This window comes from Protopterus annectens, chromosome 11.part0, assembly GCF_019279795.1.
Source record: "Protopterus annectens isolate FY-2018-M chromosome 11.part0, PAN1.0, whole genome shotgun sequence".
Taxonomy (NCBI): domain Eukaryota; kingdom Metazoa; phylum Chordata; order Ceratodontiformes; family Protopteridae; genus Protopterus; species Protopterus annectens.
The window spans coordinates 160,528,273-160,545,923 of record NC_056745.1 but is presented as its reverse complement, the minus strand read 5'-3'; the positions used below and the strand labels follow the sequence as shown (position 1 = coordinate 160,545,923).

Sequence of the window (17,651 nt, the reverse complement as noted above, 5' to 3'; positions counted from 1 at the left end):
TGGAAGACTGCTCTTCTTTTAGCTCTCGCTCTCACTTCAGCCATGAGAGTCTCTGAACTTCAGGCTGTCATGGCTGTTACTCCTTTTTTAGAGTTTTACTGAGGCAGGGTGTCTCTTTGGGCTAATCCTTTTTTGCCCAAGGTTTGTTAATGAGTTGACTTCAGTCAGGCTGTTCACCTTCCTTCCTTCCTTTTTTCCATCTCCACAGTCTGCTAGTGAGAAGGTTTTCACACTTTAGATCTGCATAGACAGCTCAGGTATTATTTGGATAAAACAAAGGCAATTCATAAGTCTGACTAGCTTTGTGTTTCTTTTCATCTCAAAACTTTGGATTTGGCTGTTTCCAAGTAAACTGTCTCATCCTGGATTTCCAAGGCCATTTCTTTTTGTTATTCATTTCATGGCAAATGTCTTTCTTTCTTTGTAAAGGCACATTTTACTAGGGTGATTGCCTACTCTGGTGCCTTTTTCAAGGGTTTGGACAACATTTCCATCCTTGAGGCTGCTACATGGTCCTTTGTTCATACTTTCCCTAAAACATTATATACTGGATTGTATAAAACCAAAAAGGACCCAAAAGAAGCTGTAGATTCCAGTATTCCAATATAAAAAATCTTTAATATAGAAAAGGCCACATAAAATCATATCAACATAAGCATGGGATACATACCTACAAAAGCGCTTATACAGCTTCTTTTGAGTCCTTTTTGGTTTTATACAGTTTTGGACTTTTTTGCTTGCTTCGACCTAAAAGTCTACAATTGGTGGTAGTGTTTTTTCTGTTTTTATTATACACTGGATGTTGTTTCTGTGGCCAGGGCAGGGTTTGCCAGCCCTATTTTGCATGAGTGTGTTGAGGGCTCTTCTGTGCCTTCCTCTTCCCAGCTTTCTTCTTAGCTCTTGTACTTTCCCTTATGTAGCAAATGCTGCAACAGTGATATGGAAGGAAATAGTACAGTTATGTAAAATCTTAACATAACAGTAGAAGTCCTTCTCTTCACTGATGCAGTATTCAGTCCCTCCTTCCTTCCCCTCTTTCCTAGATCTTGGCCCTGTGATTTTGTTGTCCTCCTGGCCAAGGGGCCCTTCCTTCCTCTTTCTTTCTGTCCTTTTTCTTTCTGGATGCACACGTTCTCCTTTGTCCCTGAATGTATTCTTTTTCACCTGGGGTATTTCAGTTCTGAGTGTTTGCAACCGTACATCACCATTATGCCCTATGCTATATGCAGGGAGCATAAGTGTGATGTACGGCACCTATAAAGGATTTGATATGCTGGCTGGACATTGGGTTATCCTTCTCAGGAGATCCCTTACATAAAGAATACTGCACCAGTAAAGATAAGGACATCTGCTGTTATAATAAGATTTTACACAACTTTACTTTCTGCCTGTAAAGAAAAAATTAAAAGGTTAAATATGATTTTTCTGAAGGAATGGTGTCTGTTAGAAAATATGATTATCTTACCTTAGCCAAACATTTGTTACAGACTGTATTTATCAGTGTATATAGTTAATTTAGAATTTCCTGAGGACATTGGCATTGATGATTCAGATATGGATAGAGATAGGGCTTCTCCTCCTACAGATTCCCAAGCCCAAATCTCTGATTCAGAGGATAACTGTATCTCTCAACTTCCAGTGAAAGAGTTTTCTTTTAACTAGACCATTGCCAGGATGAATGTGGTGTTATAATGGGAACAAACTGAAGTTCCCCCTGAAATGAGGAGATATGTTAGAGAAAGATATGACTCATTCTTCACATTTTGTCAGCATTGAAAGATGTGTTAAATGCAGCTGTCAGTCCCTAGGAAGGCAGACAAACTATATAAAGAACACCCCACACTAATAATTTTCTTTACTCTCACATCTAATCCAGCAGCAATATAGCTTTTCCAGCTAGCAACAGATTCCTCCTTATTGCTAAACCTTTTTCTGGAGACAAAGAAGGCAGGGTATCGGACTATTTGGCTAAGAGAATAATTTCTTATTCCACTTTAGCTTTCAGAATTCTTAATTACCAGGCATGTGGAAATCTATGCTAAGCTATATGGATATTCTGAGAGAATTTTCTGCCACACTTCCTGCAGAAGACAGCTCCTTTCTTAATCCTCCATTAGATGCGCAATTACCTTCACATAGTAACGCTGAAAGTCTTATCTCTAAACTTCAGATCAATACCTACAAATCCATCAATATAATTTGCTCCTACCTTCCCCCTGGTAGTAACATCAACACCCTTGAAAATATTCTTAGCTGGCTCTCTACTTGCTACCCTCAAGAAACCATAGTGCTGGGCGACTTTAATATAGACTGGATTAGCTGTACTTCAACCAAGCCAACTACCCATATAAACCTGTATGTTTTTTCCCAAACTATTACCACCCCCACGAGGATCCATAAACCCAACAACAAAGAAAGCACCTTAGACTGGATCCTAATAAACATCCCCTTACATATAAAGCAGGTACCCTTCCTGATGATATTATTGACCACTCATTAACCTATATTATTAGACAAAAGATCAATATTCCCAACCCTTCCATTTACAGAACTACTCGGTACAGCAGAAATTTTAACCTAGAAAGCTTCCAAACTGAACTTAAGGCATGTGACTGGTCACCCCTAAAACACCTCCAAACTAGAGGAAGCAGTGACTTACTTTAACACCAAATTTTTACAAATCCTGGACTATCATGCCCCTACTCGCTCTATTAGAAATAGGACTAAAACTGCTCCTTGGCTCACAAAAGAGACAAGGCAAAAAATCCTACTAAGAAATAAAAGCTGGACCAAATGGAGAACTACTAAAAACCCAATAGATCATCAGAAATTTAGACAGCTGAGAAATGCTACTAAAAAATCATTACTTCTTGATAAAAAAACTTTTACATTCAGCTCCAACAAACTCACCAACACAAACCACAAAAGGTCTGGACAGGTATTAATAGACTCCTACATCCGGGGCACTCCAAAGCACCAACCCCATCAGGCACCACCTACGACAATCCCAAGCATATTGCTGATGCCTTCAATACCTTTTTTCCTGACCCCGTCCAATCTCTAGCTAATTCCCTACCTCCTGGTAACACAAGCTTGCTTTCCACCACAACTAGCTTAATTCCCTCATTCCATTTACAACCAGTTCCAACATCCATCATCTACACCCTTCTTCAAACACTCAAGCCATGGACTCCCTCTGCTGATCTTCTTCCAGCTGAATATCTGCAAATAGCAGCAAATGTTTTAGCCTATCCCATTTCCATCCTAATAAATAGAACCATTACTGAAGGGACCCATCCCATCTATCTGGAAAATCTCCCATATTATCCCACGACATAAGGGCGGTAACTCAACTGAACTCTCAAACTTTTGCCCAATAGCCTTACTCTCTCCTTTAGCAAAAATCATGGAAAAATGCATCCACCGTCAACTACTTGATCATGTACTCCAAAACAACTTACTAGCTAACTGCCAGCATGATTTTAGGCCATTCCATAGCACTACGACTGCCCTCCTATCCTTTTCTGACTGCATTAACAAATATCGTAATAACAATACTCTATCCTCTGCACTCTTTATTGACCTCTCAAAAGCCTTCGATATGGTTAACCATCAGCTTCTTATAAATATACTTAAATCCCTCTCACTAGATACACCGGCGTTACAATGGTTCAAGTCCTACTTAGAAAATAGGCAACAGGCTGTGCTTTGGGAAAATAATCTATCCACACATCTCCGTATTACCCTTGGTGTCCCTCAAGTCTCTATTTTGGGCCCTCTCCTATTCTCAATTTTTATCAACAATCTAAATATAATAATTCCTCAAGCTACTTGCATACAATATGCAGATGATTCCACATTAATATGTTCTGCCACTTCTTCATCTGAACTCCAGTCCCTCACCCAAAGAGTGTTTAATATAGTAGAAAACTGGTTCCTACAGTGATGCCTCCTCCTGAATCCCCCAAAAAACAAAATTACTGCTCTTCTCTCCTACACAAAAGTCCTCCCCAGTAGACTTCACACTCATATCTAATAATGGCACTGTCATACCTCCCAATCCAACCACCAAACTCTTAGGAGTAATAATTGACCACAACCTGAAATTCGACACACACACACACACACACACGCACACACATATCAACACTACAATAAAATCAGTTAACAGAAAACTAGGCTATCTTTACAAAATTTTAAACCCTTCCTTACTCCAATAGCTAGAACTACTGTTGCCCAAACCCATCTTATCTTCACCCTCCTCTATGCCTCACCCATTTATACCAATCTGTCCAAAAACAACCTCAACAAACTGGCAACCTCCTATAATAACATTGCCAGATTTGCCACTGGCTCCCCTTTTAGAACCCACCATTGTCATAATCTAAAACAGCTAGGATGGCTGGAACTGCATAATCTGCTTCAATTTCACCAACTTATTATCACCCACAAGACCCTTTATCATCCTAGTAATACTCCAATACTCACTAGCCTTATCACCCCCTACAAAAATCTTACAACCCTATGCTCAGCAAATAAATTTCTAGTATCCATACATAAATTCAACAATAAGGCAGGGGACTCACTGTTCTCCAACACTGTGGGCAAAGCCTGGAACCTGCTTCCCACTGAACTCTTATTTCTCTCTTCAACACTTCTTTTAAAAAACAACTTAAAAAATACCTTAAAACTCACTGGCTATGCCCAGGTATTAACCCAGACTAATAATCCCCTTCCTGCTATGTCCACTGTATACTTATCTCACTATTACTGTACTATCTCTACCTCTTTCATGAAACTCAGAGAGAATGATCCGTAAGTTACTTAAGGTCTGTTTTTAACTTAGTCTTTCTTAGGAACCTCTACATAGTATTAACTTGCATTGCAAGCTTTCTACTGTATCAATCATGTCTCTGCCTCATAAATACTTGCTTGCTTTCTTTTAAATATGTAAGTTATATGATTACTAAGCTGCTATGTAAAATTGCATTCTAGTTGTACCTGATGTTGCTATTATCTGTTTAGCAGAGCTTATCTCCCCAGGCCTTTACTGAAAATGGACATGTATCCAGTTGGGCTATCCCGGTCAACAAATATGAAATAAAATAAAAGTAAAATAAATTATTCCCTTTCTCAGGTATTTAAAAATGCTCTGAAGAGTTTGTATGATTGTGAAGATACTGTGTCTAGGGCTGCTGCTACTGTTGCAGTTTTGAGGAGATATGCTTGGATACATAATCAAAAGTATGCTGATGAGGTAAAGTCTGAAATGTCAGATCCTACTTTAGACAAAGAGGTATTGTTTGACACATCTGCAACCCAAATCCTCAATCAATTTGATGACAGAGTGAAATTAATGCAAGTTGTGTCTAAGATTTTTCAGGTACTCCAGTATAAATCTTTCAAGTCTCCCTCTACTTAAAAAAAAAATAGCGATCCATGTCATATGCTGGCAAACTAGGAACAGAAAAAGAGATGGCTGGGGGAGAGCAGCAATAAGAAACAGTGTTCTTTTCAGAAAAAAAGGACAGTCTAATAGTTCAGAATGACTATGCCAGCAAACATCTGTGCATTTCTCCCGTATTATTAGGTCATATATCATGTGTAGTGTCTGCCTGACAGTTATGTATGTCTACCAACCCACAATCTTTAAAAAAAAATGTTAGGCATGGTATGTGTACTTGACCAAATATTTCCCACAAAACAATTACAGAAGTAAAATTAAACAACGACCGTGACCATACAACAGCAGTTTAAATAACATGTCTAATTACATATATGTAAGGCACACAGCAGTAAAATAGTAATGAACATTTTTCGTAGAATATGATGACGGGAGTCTACTATCAGCCTTAATAGCCTTTTACAGTCTTCTACTTGCAGTACACTTGCAGCGTACCTCCTAAGGCATCCTTGTCCAAAACATTTTAAAAGTACTGACAAAGTGACCCCCTTCTCAGGAATTATGGCTAGGAGAAATGAAAGGTAACATTCTAGAATTGAACTGACTGTGTAGGAAGTAGCACTTACGTTATATATATATGCAGATTTTGGACTCTGAATGAAATTTTTTGACAAGATTAGCTTGCAGGATTCAAATCCAGTTCAAAGTAGTTTTCTTTTGTAGCAAAGTGAGGTTCTGGGCTTCTGATCATATTTATATTGTATAGATTCACCACTCTGGCTGACATGATTATGCTAAGTAGGACTCATCTCATTGTTGTTTCTGAATCACTCAATTTGCATGACAAGCACACCCGATAAACATTGTGAAGGTTACTAAACGATGCTGTGTACATGCCTGAGTCTATGCGACCAGCACCACACATGAGCAGCAACCCATGATTATAGGGGTATGGGGAATGGGGAATTGTCATGCTGTCTTCAATCATCTGAAGATAGTCAGTGTTGAGCAAATATTATCAAAGCTGTTAATTCTAACTTAGGATCATAGGACCATAGGATATTACTAGGCTATCGGCCCAGAGTGTAATACGGTAGAAGTGCTAGTCAGTACCCAATACTGCATTTAGTGATGACTGCCCATGTCCAGGAGGGTTGTGAACGGTATCCCCTGCAAGAATTTAAGGTGCCTCATCCAGTCGTGCAGGTTCCTCTTGAACAGTATCACAGAGGTGCTCTGTGTCACATGAATTGTTAGCCTATTCCAAAGACGTGTCAGTCGCTGGGAGATTAATATGGCCTGTGACTTAAATGGGACTTGCTGGAGGGACAAATTTAAGTTCCTGGAATGGGTAGCCCTAGACCAATTTGATTTATGGATATGCAGTAACATTAGGTTTGGGTCTTGGGTTGCTCTGTAGGCCAGGCATAAGTCTCCCCTAAGAAGTTTATACGATACAGAGCATAGTGACAGGGACTTTAGTCAGCCTGTATAAGGCACATGGTGGAGGCATTTGATCATCTTTGTTAGAAACCTCTGAGGTCTCTCTAATTGCTGCAGGTACTTACTGCTTACCTACAGAATGGGGAGTTATACTCAATTATGGGCAGGATAAGTGCTGAGTATAGGGGGGGGCTATAATCTGTTTTGTTCTTGAGGCGATGACTGTACTAATCAATTGAGCTACATGGAAAGCTTTCCTTACAACAGTAGACACCTGATGGTCGAACTTAAGGTCGCAGTCAACCTGTGATCCCAGGTTCCTTATCACTTCATGGATACTTGTGAAGAGACATTGTTTATGCAGAAGGGAATGATGATGCATTTCTTTGCATTCAGTTTGAGACCGTGACTAATATACCAGTCGTTGGTGTGTGTGTGTGTGAGACTCTCCTGGAGTATACTGACATCATTTGAGGATTCCGTGATTGCACCTAGTTTGCAGTTGTCTGCAAACTTGGTCAGCCACAACCCTTTAGTTTTGACATGAACTTCTGAAAAGTGTATACCAAACAGTAGGGGGCCCAGCACTGACCCCTTTGACACCCTGCTGGTAACAGGTCTGCTGGCTGATGTGGAGTCATCCATTTTGATAGTGTGTGTCTGGTTTGTGAGCCAGCTGGCAACCCATCTTACAATGAAGGAGTTTACATTCAGTTTGCTAAGTTTATCGGTAATGCCTAAATGTGGGATTGTGCTGAAAGCCTTTGCCAAGTTAAGGTATGCTGTGTGCACAGATTTGCCCTCATCACTGGTCTTGGTCACAATTTCAAAGAAATCCACCAGATTTAACAGGTAGGATCTGACCTTCACGAAACCAAATTGGGTAGGATCCCAGAGTTTGGAGGTCACCTATGTTTTTATTTATGAGGCTCATAATGATATGTTCCATGGCTTTACAGATGAGGCTGGTCAGGATTATGGGTCTGTAATTCCCTGGGTCTGTTGCTAGGCCACCTTTGTGGAGGGGAATAACTGAGCTGTTCTCCATTCTGCAGGAGCAAAGCCTCTGGCTAGGCTATAATTGAAACGGGTAGTTAGTGGTGATGCTAGTTCATGTTTTAGCCTGTTTAGAAGACAGCCTGGGATGTCATCTGGTCCCACAGAGGCCGTGTTCTTTGCCTTGGACAGGGCTTTGAAGAACTGCTCTTCAGATATGTAAAGGGGGGGGGGTTGGGGGAGGGTTTATTGTAAGTTAGGAGGGAATAAGGGAGTGACATTTTCACCAAACCTATCTGCTAGCAAGTTTGCTATATCTGGGGTTAGTGTGTGTGATACTGTTGGCCACCAGTTCTGCACATGCTTGGGTCCTGCCCTTTAGGTTATGTATGTAGCTGTAAAAGGCCTTATGGTTATCCTTGGCAGCACTTGCTAGATGTCTCTTAAAGGAGCTCTTGGGGGATTTGACAAGCTGTCCTATTTGTCTGTTAAGCTGAGGAGAGTACTTTTCCATTGCTGGGTCCCTTGTCTTTGTTTTCTTGGACAGCAACTTTGTGTTTATTTTAGAGTTTGTTGATGCTGGAAGTCCACCATGGCAGCCTGATTTTACTTGGGGCTCAGGCTTTGATTCTGTCTGGTACAGCCAAGATTATACACTTTTGCAAGTAATTGTACATGGCTTTAGTGTAAGCTTCAGCATAGCTACCACTTGCAGCTTGGGGTGGTTCTTGGAATGCATTTATACCTTCATCCAGGAGAGTATAGTTTGCCTTGGTGAAGTTTTTTAGTCTCATTTCACCATTTGTGAGTTCTGGTGTTAGTGTCAGTTTGAAGGTGACTGATTTGTGGTCAGTTTTAGCTAATGAGGGTCCAACAGTTGCAGCAGAATACATGTTTGACATGTTGGTGGGGACCACATCTAGAATGTTTGTTCCACTTGTCTGTGTATGGACAATTTGCTCGAGGGCATTTGAGTTCACAAAGTCAAGGCAGTTTTGTGCTAGCGAGTTTGGGCTATAGTAGGGTTTCCAGTTGATGGTGCAATAATTGAAATCCCCCATAACCAGTGTCTTCAGTTTGGTTAAGTAGGGTTTGTGGGTGTAGTGACCCATTGAGGGGGATCTATAACTGGCTAGAAGTTGAATTGGGGGTCTTACCCACCATACCCTGGACCTGGAGTAACTCCATGGAGTTGTCCAGTTTAACTAGGTGGGAGGTGAATTTATCTGTAATATAGATTGAAACACAGCCTCCTTTGGTTTTCACAAGTTAATTTTGCAATGAAAAGGTGTGAAAGGCATTGTAGCCTTGCATGGCAGGGGTACTCTCTGAGGCCTTAAACCAGGTTTCTTTGACTGAACAGATATCGACATCATCTAGTGATAGAAGTGCTTCCAGGGAGTGCAGTTTTTGGTTTAAGCACCTAGCATTTAGCAGCATGATCCTTATTTTGTTCTGATTGGTTAATTTCACATTGGTAATGTTGTTTTCGAGATCTTGCCTAAAAAAGGCACTATGGGGGAGGCAAGAGCCTTTGCCAGCAGCCAAATCCAGGTGCAAACCGTTTCTAGCAAAACAGTGAAATTTATCGGCCATGGCTTCCCAGGCAGATAGGAACTGGATCCCCTTGGAATGACACCAAAAACTAAGCCAGTTATTGAAATCACTCATTTCTTTTTCTGAGGGAAGGGTTGTGCTTTTTATTTCCAGTTTGGAGACTGAGGTAAGTAGTAAGTTTGGTGGGAATTTTTTTTTTATACTATTTACCCACTTTACTGACTACTGCTGCTAGGCTTCCCCAGGGATTGTGCATCTTTTTTGGATTAACCATGGAAAAATACCAGTTCCTCAGTTCTTCCCTTTTCCAGCCACAAAAAAAAAAAGAAGAAGAAAATTAATAAACAGCCTTTGGCACCACAGCAGGCTGCTAAAAGTGCCTGAGCCACAGATGGTGACTCTGCTATGGCCATTACTGCTTCCTCAGACCATTCATCTTTTTCCTTGGCTCTCTCTCTACTGTAGTCACCATAGCCACCATGGACCAGGGGATTAGATACATCCTCTGTGACTGTTGGAGTGTTCTTAGCAGGCAAGGGAAAGCCTCTCTTGTTGATCCTGGGAGAAAGGGCAGGAAATCGTTCCTTGCCTTGCCAGAATTCAATGTCTATACCAAGGGTCTGCTTCATCAAAAATCTCTGTATAGTTTAGCTCAGGGTCTTGACCCTTCCAGTTTTTCTGCTTGTGATAAAGGGATTCTTCATTTTCTGAGGTGGTTCCATGTTTTGAAGCACATAAAGCTTGTGAATGGACAGATTCTATGTTGTCTCCTCAGGTTTCAGTTTCAGATTATGTGGAGCTTGTGGCTTCTCCCATTCCCTTTGAAGACTTTTCTCTTTCTGATCTTTCTGAAACTATTTCCGGAATGAATCCGTTGTTTTAGTGAGAACATAATGACATTCCACTGTCCCCTGAAGAAGTATTATGATTTATTGCAACTGGATTTTCCAGAACCTACTCCAGTTCCTTCTGTTCTTTCAGCATTGGAGGATGTCTTTTGTCAGCCTTTAACTAGCTTGACAGACAGCCTGCTGACCCAAGAAAGTGGATGAGTTGTATAAAGTTACTCAGTCTTATAAGTTCTGTACACTCATCCCAGATCAGACCCAACAGCTACTGCTCTAGTAAACCTAAATCCAGCTGCTGTTAAACATCTGGTTAGTATCAATCCCTGTCCTGACAAGGATGGGACAGCTTTTGATAGATTTGGGGGATTAAGTGTATTCTTTTGCACCACTTGTTTTTAGAATTCTCAATTGTCATGTTCATATGTTAAAGTTAATGTTTCTTTTGTGATCATAACGGATAATATGGCAACTTCTTCCTTTTCTGAATTAAAATTGTTTTGTGTAACCTTATTTCTTCTGTGTCTACCCACTGTTTGAATGTCCTTATGATTCTGCTGATGCCAACTGCAGGGTTGCTGCCACTAGAACTGTCATAAGAAGGTTTGCTTGGTTGAGCACTCTAAACCTTCCAGAAGATGTGAAAACAGATATGTTGAATTCTATCTTGGATAGAGAGAGCGAGAGAGAGAGAGTTTTTGGACCTCCTCCTGCAGAGTTTTTTTAAAAATGTGATGAGTGAGGTAAGCTGATCCAGAGAATATTTCAGATTGTTCAACCTTCCTTCTCTTAGTTTGCCAAGGGGTTTAATGCTACCCCTTCTGCCTTTTTTCAAAAAAGTAAAATAAAAATAAACAATCACAGCAAGCTGCTGGTAAGTAAAGGAAAGCAGCCCCCCCCCCAAAAAAAAAAACAAAAACAAATGATAGTCTAATAAGTCTGAATGACTATCCACAAGACTCTTCTTTTCCACCCTGGGAAAGCCTTAATCATTTTACAAAGTCTGAGCCTCTAGCTCCTTCTTTGCCAACAGATAGTTTCAGATAGATGGGTTCTGAAAGTAACCGATCAAGATTACAGATGGTAGTATGAGTCTGTGCCTCCATTTTGAGGGATATTCCCCCTAATCTGCCAAACCAAACTCCTGTTTCCCTCCTGTCATGCAGCATTTGTTCCTCCACCTCCTCAGTAAGGAGAAGGGATTTATTCAAGAATGTTTCTGGTACCAAAGAAAGAACACTACTGGAGATAATTTGCGGATCTTTCCTTAGTAAACCTGTTAGCGATAGTGTCCACATTTAAAATGTTTTAACTTCCCAACTTGTTACCTCTCATTCCCCATTTGGATTTTTTAGTGACAGATTTAAAAAATGCATATCATCACATTCCCATACATCCGGATTTCAAACATTTCTTAAGGTTTTCTTTGTCTGGATCACATTATCAGTTCTCTGTATTACCTTTTGGTCTATCTGCTACTCCAAATATTTGTACAGAGTGTCTATTTCTTGTGTTAGCTTACTGCAGACTGCAAAATATTCACATTTTCCTTATTTAGATACTTATCCTTGCAGAGTCCTTTTCAAAATGTCAGGAGTCACTCACTGTTATGAAGAATCTCTTACACAGACTGAGGTTCCAGAAGAACATAAAAAAGTCTTGTTTTACTCCTCAAAGGATCATTTTCCTAGGATGCCTCCTAGATACGTCAGTTCAAAGAGCTTTTCTCTCACATGAGAAAGTAGATCTCTATGTAGGGTTTACCTTCATATCGTCGATCACATATGATCGACCGGCCAAATCGTCAAACCGTTTCCGCGAAACCAGAACCGCGAAACTTTTAAAATGTCGAATCTCGACATTTCTGGTCACGCCACACCAGTGCTACCATGGGCCAAAAAGGGGGCGAGATTTTGCCGTTCAGATATATGGTATTCGACTTCGGTATTCGCGGAAGTGGGGTCAACTATATTGAGATCGGCATTAACCTCTATGTAGATCTATTCCTGAGTTTTCCTACTCAGATTACGGTCTCAGTAAGGGAATTTCTCAAGATTTTGGTTCTCATGGATTTTGTGATTCTCGTGATTTCTATAGCAACACTCCACATGAGAAAATCCAGTTGTTCCTAAAACATGTGTGGTTCCAACATCATCCCTTGATATTCTAGATATCAGTTTTGGGGTTTATGGAAAGGAATTTTTTTTTTTTGGTAGAGAGACCAGCTTTCTTAGAATCTAGGTCTCCCATTTTCCCTTTCAATATCAGGACAGTCTGTAACTGATGTCTCAAACTTTGCTTGGGGAGCAGTGTGCATGGTGATAAAAGTTCAGGGTCTTTAAAACAGAAATGTCAAACAAAACACAGGAACATAAGAAATTTTTCCACTCATATGTGCATTTAACTGTCTCAATCATGTGTGGTCTCCAGGACCTCAACAAGTGCTTACAGACTACACCCCGGTGTTGTAGTACAGAAACAAACAGGGGAACCAGAATTACTCTCTATGCAGACTAGTCATGATAGCGTGGGATATAGCCTTTCAGCACAGTCTTACTCACAGGCATCTTGCATGCTGTCAGTGCAAAATTCTGAATAGGACCAGGATGTTGTTATATGCGTTTAATAGGAATTTTTTTAAGTAGCTTTTTATGTATGGTTTACTGATTTTAACTCATGCTTATTATAACATTTTCAGTATGTCTTAATTGTTTTTTATTTAGATTGTATTCTTTAGGGTATTTCTAGATAGTTTTGTATTTTTGATATACTATGTACTAATGCTTTTTAGAAGGTACTTCATTGGTTTTAATACCTGACTGGCTGTTATTGGATATAAATGTAGATTGTCTTTTCACTAGTTTGTCTGATGAAGTGATAAGTTAATTGCGAAAGTGCTTACCTGTATCTTTGGTTAATAAAGTGTTTGTTTGCCTTTCAGCCTGGCAGGCTCAGTATCTTATTTATCTATTTTTTGTTTGCACTTGTTATAGTTACCGTGGCGTTTCCTATGCCTGTTTTCTGTTTGTTTTTTTTAACACCTCAAGTAGATGTTTTGTCTTCACTCATAACAATCAGTTGGCAAAATTTTGTATAGCACTCAATGCAAGAAGGCCTGGAAGACTGATGCTTTTACTTTTCCTTGGACAAGATTTTTCCTGTATGTTCTTCCACCATTTCCACTAATATCAAGGGTCTTTTTGAAGATTCATATTAACTTTCCAAAGATGATTGTGCTGACTCCCATCTAACCAAGGCAATAGTGACCCTCCCTTATTTTGGAAATGGCCAGGGGCAATTACCCCAAACGTCCTCACAGGCTGAACCTACTCAGACAAAACAAGGGGTGTTTGATACATCCAGACCCCAAACAACTGCAACAAAATGCCTAGATGATAGAATTTTAATACATTTTATTCACCTGTTTTCTGAGGACATACAGTAGGTGTTAATGGAGGCAAGAAAACCTGATACTAGAAAATCATGTATTAGTAAATGGAAAATATTTTCTAGATGGTGCCAAGACAAAAAAATCACCCTTTCAAAGCTAGTGTTTCTCTAGTTCTGTATCTGTGTAAGTTACTGTCTTCTGACCTGTCTTACTCCTCCATTGTTTGCCCTTTCAGCATGTCTGTCCATAAATCCTTCTGTCATAGGTATATACCAGACTAACAACCACCAGGGCCTTTATACCCCTAGCTGCTCATCCCAACCTAACTGTGTCCCTGTGTATCTCGTGTGCACTTATTAGGAGGGGGTATGTTAGGAATTTCAAAAGGTTATATGGGAGGGTATGTTAGTTTGGGAATAGTTACTGCCTGCCTCTGTCTATCAGAGACATGAGGGCCCAGACCTGGGGTGAATTTCCATTTTCACATCCATTGGTTAAGGTTATGCATAAATAGGGTTGCGGATGCATTCTGCTTCACATGGATGGGGAACCTCTTCCAGAACATGGAGATCCTCTCAGACACATACCTATCTTGCAAACATGTCCTATTTAAATCCTTGTATCTTGTGGTTCTGATGTTGTTTCTTTTGCGGATGTGTAAAACATCCATCAGAGTTGGATCCAAGGATGTTATGTATGCCAGGCATAGATCGCCTCTTAGCAACCTGTAGGAGACAAGAGTATCTGGATAGGGCTTTAAAGTGATTTGTGTAGGGCAATGTGTTTATACCCTGTATTCTCCTGGTAAGGAACCTTTGTGTACCTTCCAATTGTTGCATATGTCTGATCGCGTACATGCCGAAGGGGACATCATACACGATCATCATCATCTTTAACCTCCTTTTCCCCATTTTCTTCATGAGGTTTAGGTATCTTGGTAACTGTCGTCATCTCTCTCAATTCAGTGCCACACTCCTGCCTTCTTCAACACTCAAGCCTGACTGTCGCAGGTCTTCTGTCACACAATCCATTCACCTCTCTGCTAGACATCCTTGTTTCCTCTTACCTTCTTCCTGTCTTTCCCAAAGCTTCTTCACCAGATTGTCTTCTACTTTTCTGCATGTGTCTGAACCACCGGAATCTGTTTTCTGTGATCTTTTCTGCAATTGGAGCTATGGCTTCTGCTCTTATGTCCTCATTTCTTTGTCTGTCCCACAGTGTACATCCTACAACCCTTCTCAAGCACTTTGTTTCCATCACATCTAGCTTCCTTATCAGGTTTGTCTTTACTGCCCAAGTTTCTGTACCATACAGTAGCACTGGTCACACCACTGTCTTGTACACCTTAATTTTCAGCTTATTTGTCATTCTTCTGTTATTCACTATACCTGAAACTCTATGCCAGTTGGCTGCAGTCCCTGTGATTCTAGTTTTGACCTCTTCATTCAGACTTCCCTTCTCCTCAACCCACCCCTCCCAGATACTTGAAGCTATTAACCTGTTCCACTATCTTCCCTTCTATCTCAATCCTCAACTTCTTCTGATTTTCCCAATTTTCTGCCATTACCACTGTCTATCTGTGCTTAGTTTCATTCCAAGTGCCTTCAGTTTTGCATTCCATCCTCCTATCCTTTGCTGAAGTTTTTGTTCAGTTTGCCTGTAATGCCGTATCATCTGCATACAGCAACTTTGTTGATCTATCCCCTCCGCACTGTTTGCTAATGTAGTCCATCACCAGTATGAATAGCGGTGGGCTCAGAGCTGAACCCTAGTACACACCCACTCCCACTGGAAACCCCTGTGTGAGACTGAACACTGTCCGTGCTTGAGTCATTGGGTCCTTGTACATAGCCTGCACTAATTCTACCAATTTTTCTGTTACTTTGAACCACTGCAGTACTGCTCAAATCAGCTTTCTTGGGACCTCGTTGTATGCTTTCTCCAAGTCTAGGAATGCCCAGTTGGACTCTTTCCTTATCTCCTAGCTTCTTCTCAACTATCTGTCTCACTACAAACATTGGGTCAGTTGTACTGCATCCTGATCTGAATCTGAGCTGCTCATATTCCATCTTACATTCTACTACTCTGCGTATCCGTTTAGCAATCACCCTTTCCAGAACTGTCATGTAATGTGAGAGGAGTTTGATGCCTCTCTATATTTATCATCGTCACATAACTTGCCTTGTGATGTTTCCAGTTTCCCCTGTATGGACAGTAACTTAAAAATGTCAGTTCATGGCTGCAGTTCAGCTTTGGGTATTGCACTGTCACATGTATATCTTTCCTGCATGCTTATCTTGCCATTTTACAGGAAATGCTTTTGTAAGTGACGAGTAGACATTATTTCATGACATTTAGTTATGCTTCTCACCTCAAACATAGCTAAACCACAAGTGAGATCTTTAAAATAAAATAAATTAGGGTAAGTAAACAGATGAAAGAGATAAAGCAACCTCAGTGATTCATCTTGAGCAGTAATTTTAAGATACAGAAGAAAACATTGCCTTTCACCTCCAGTGTATCCTGACTCTTTGTTTTTGATTGTTTGGTTGTTCTAAAGGTCTGGATAAGATCATAGATGAAAATGCTGTACCAGTGAAAGGCCGAAAACAGAGGCACGCTGCTTCAAAGGCTGCATCACAACAGAGGAAGATAATTTTGGATGACAAAGGCAGTAATGATGATGGAGAAGATGAAGATGACTATGAGCCATTAAGTGGTTCAGTAACAGGTTTGTTAGGTTTACTTACTGACAGTCATATAAAGTGGGTTTGTGACTTATTACTGAACTAGGCCATTTTATATTATTTTTCTGTTTTTGGAATTGCATAGATTCCTGGCTTTGCTTATTCACTTCCGGTTCCGTAGTCAGTTTTTGAACATGTATACACACAAACACACACACACACACACACACACGCGTGCGTGTGTGTGTGTGTGTGTGTGTGTGTGTGTGTGTGTGTGTGTGTGTATAAAATGCTTGTGCATGTATGTGTATATACTGACTCCACAAACGCACGTGTTTGTGTGTATTATACATTTTTTACCCTCTTTTTTTTCTATGTTTGTATGCTGTATGCACTGTATGAATCTGTATGTGTTATTTTCCCAGTGAAGGTAGATCCCTAATCAGCAGTATATATCACTTGCATTTTCCATAATACTGTTTGTAAAGGGGGGGGCTGATACCCCCTTAACTTCCATCTGACTGTTACGTTAGTTTTAAGGGGACACCAGCCTCTTACAAATTATATCATGGTAAGTGTATGGTGCAGAAAGTGTGAACAAATGCTATTTTGTAATTAATTAAATAAATAAGCCACACATACTATTACTGTGAAAGTAAATCATTTCTAACTACTACAAAACACTTTCTACAAAACTTTATACTAATTAAATGTCATGTGAGCCATGTCATTAAGGAGCAGTGATGCTACTACTGTAAAAATCATGCAGTTTTGAAGTTGTAGTGCCTTCCAGTATTCTTAATAATTACCATTCCATCTACCTCCTCACCTCTCCAGTCACCCCCTTTAGCTCTCTGTCTCACCCTGTGAGTGGCACTATCTTTACAGGGCATATGTGCTCTAGTCCTCTATAACTTGTGCCCAGCCGTGGAGAGTTAAGGTTTGGTAGTCAGCAAGTCAGGATATAAAGCTGGTTTGAATAGTCTGGATGGTGTCCTGTTTCCCCTTCCTGTGCCAGCCAGCAAGCAAGCATATTGCAGTCTATGATGTTAGACCACAATGAGGATGAGCACTGTCATTTGCCCTCCCCCTGAGCATTAGGGCAGATGTCTCCTGGTAGGCCACTTCCTTCTCATTCCTGTGCTTCAAGGTCTATCACTCATATCACCCACCTGTTCATCAGGTGGTAATGAAGCATTGGAATTTGAGCCAGTCCCTCCCTTTGGTATGGGCAACTGGCACTAGCTAATCACTGCCCACCCCTTCGTAGTTGGTTGCTTTAGCCCTCAGACCCTGCAGTTAAACCCAGTTTGGCTGTAGAACATTAG

General features: G+C 40.4%; 1 protein-coding gene across 1 annotated transcript in view; it reads left to right on the top strand.

The window, feature by feature from the left end:
* RAD51AP1 (RAD51 associated protein 1) overlaps positions 1 to 17,651 on the top strand; it is an 813,846-nt gene that overhangs the window by 189,680 nt on the left and 606,515 nt on the right. Inside the window, exon 7 of the mRNA XM_044087560.1 lies at positions 16,197 to 16,367. Within this exon, the coding sequence (XP_043943495.1) occupies positions 16,197 to 16,367 (171 nt within the window). The remainder of the gene's footprint in view (positions 1 to 16,196; positions 16,368 to 17,651) is intronic.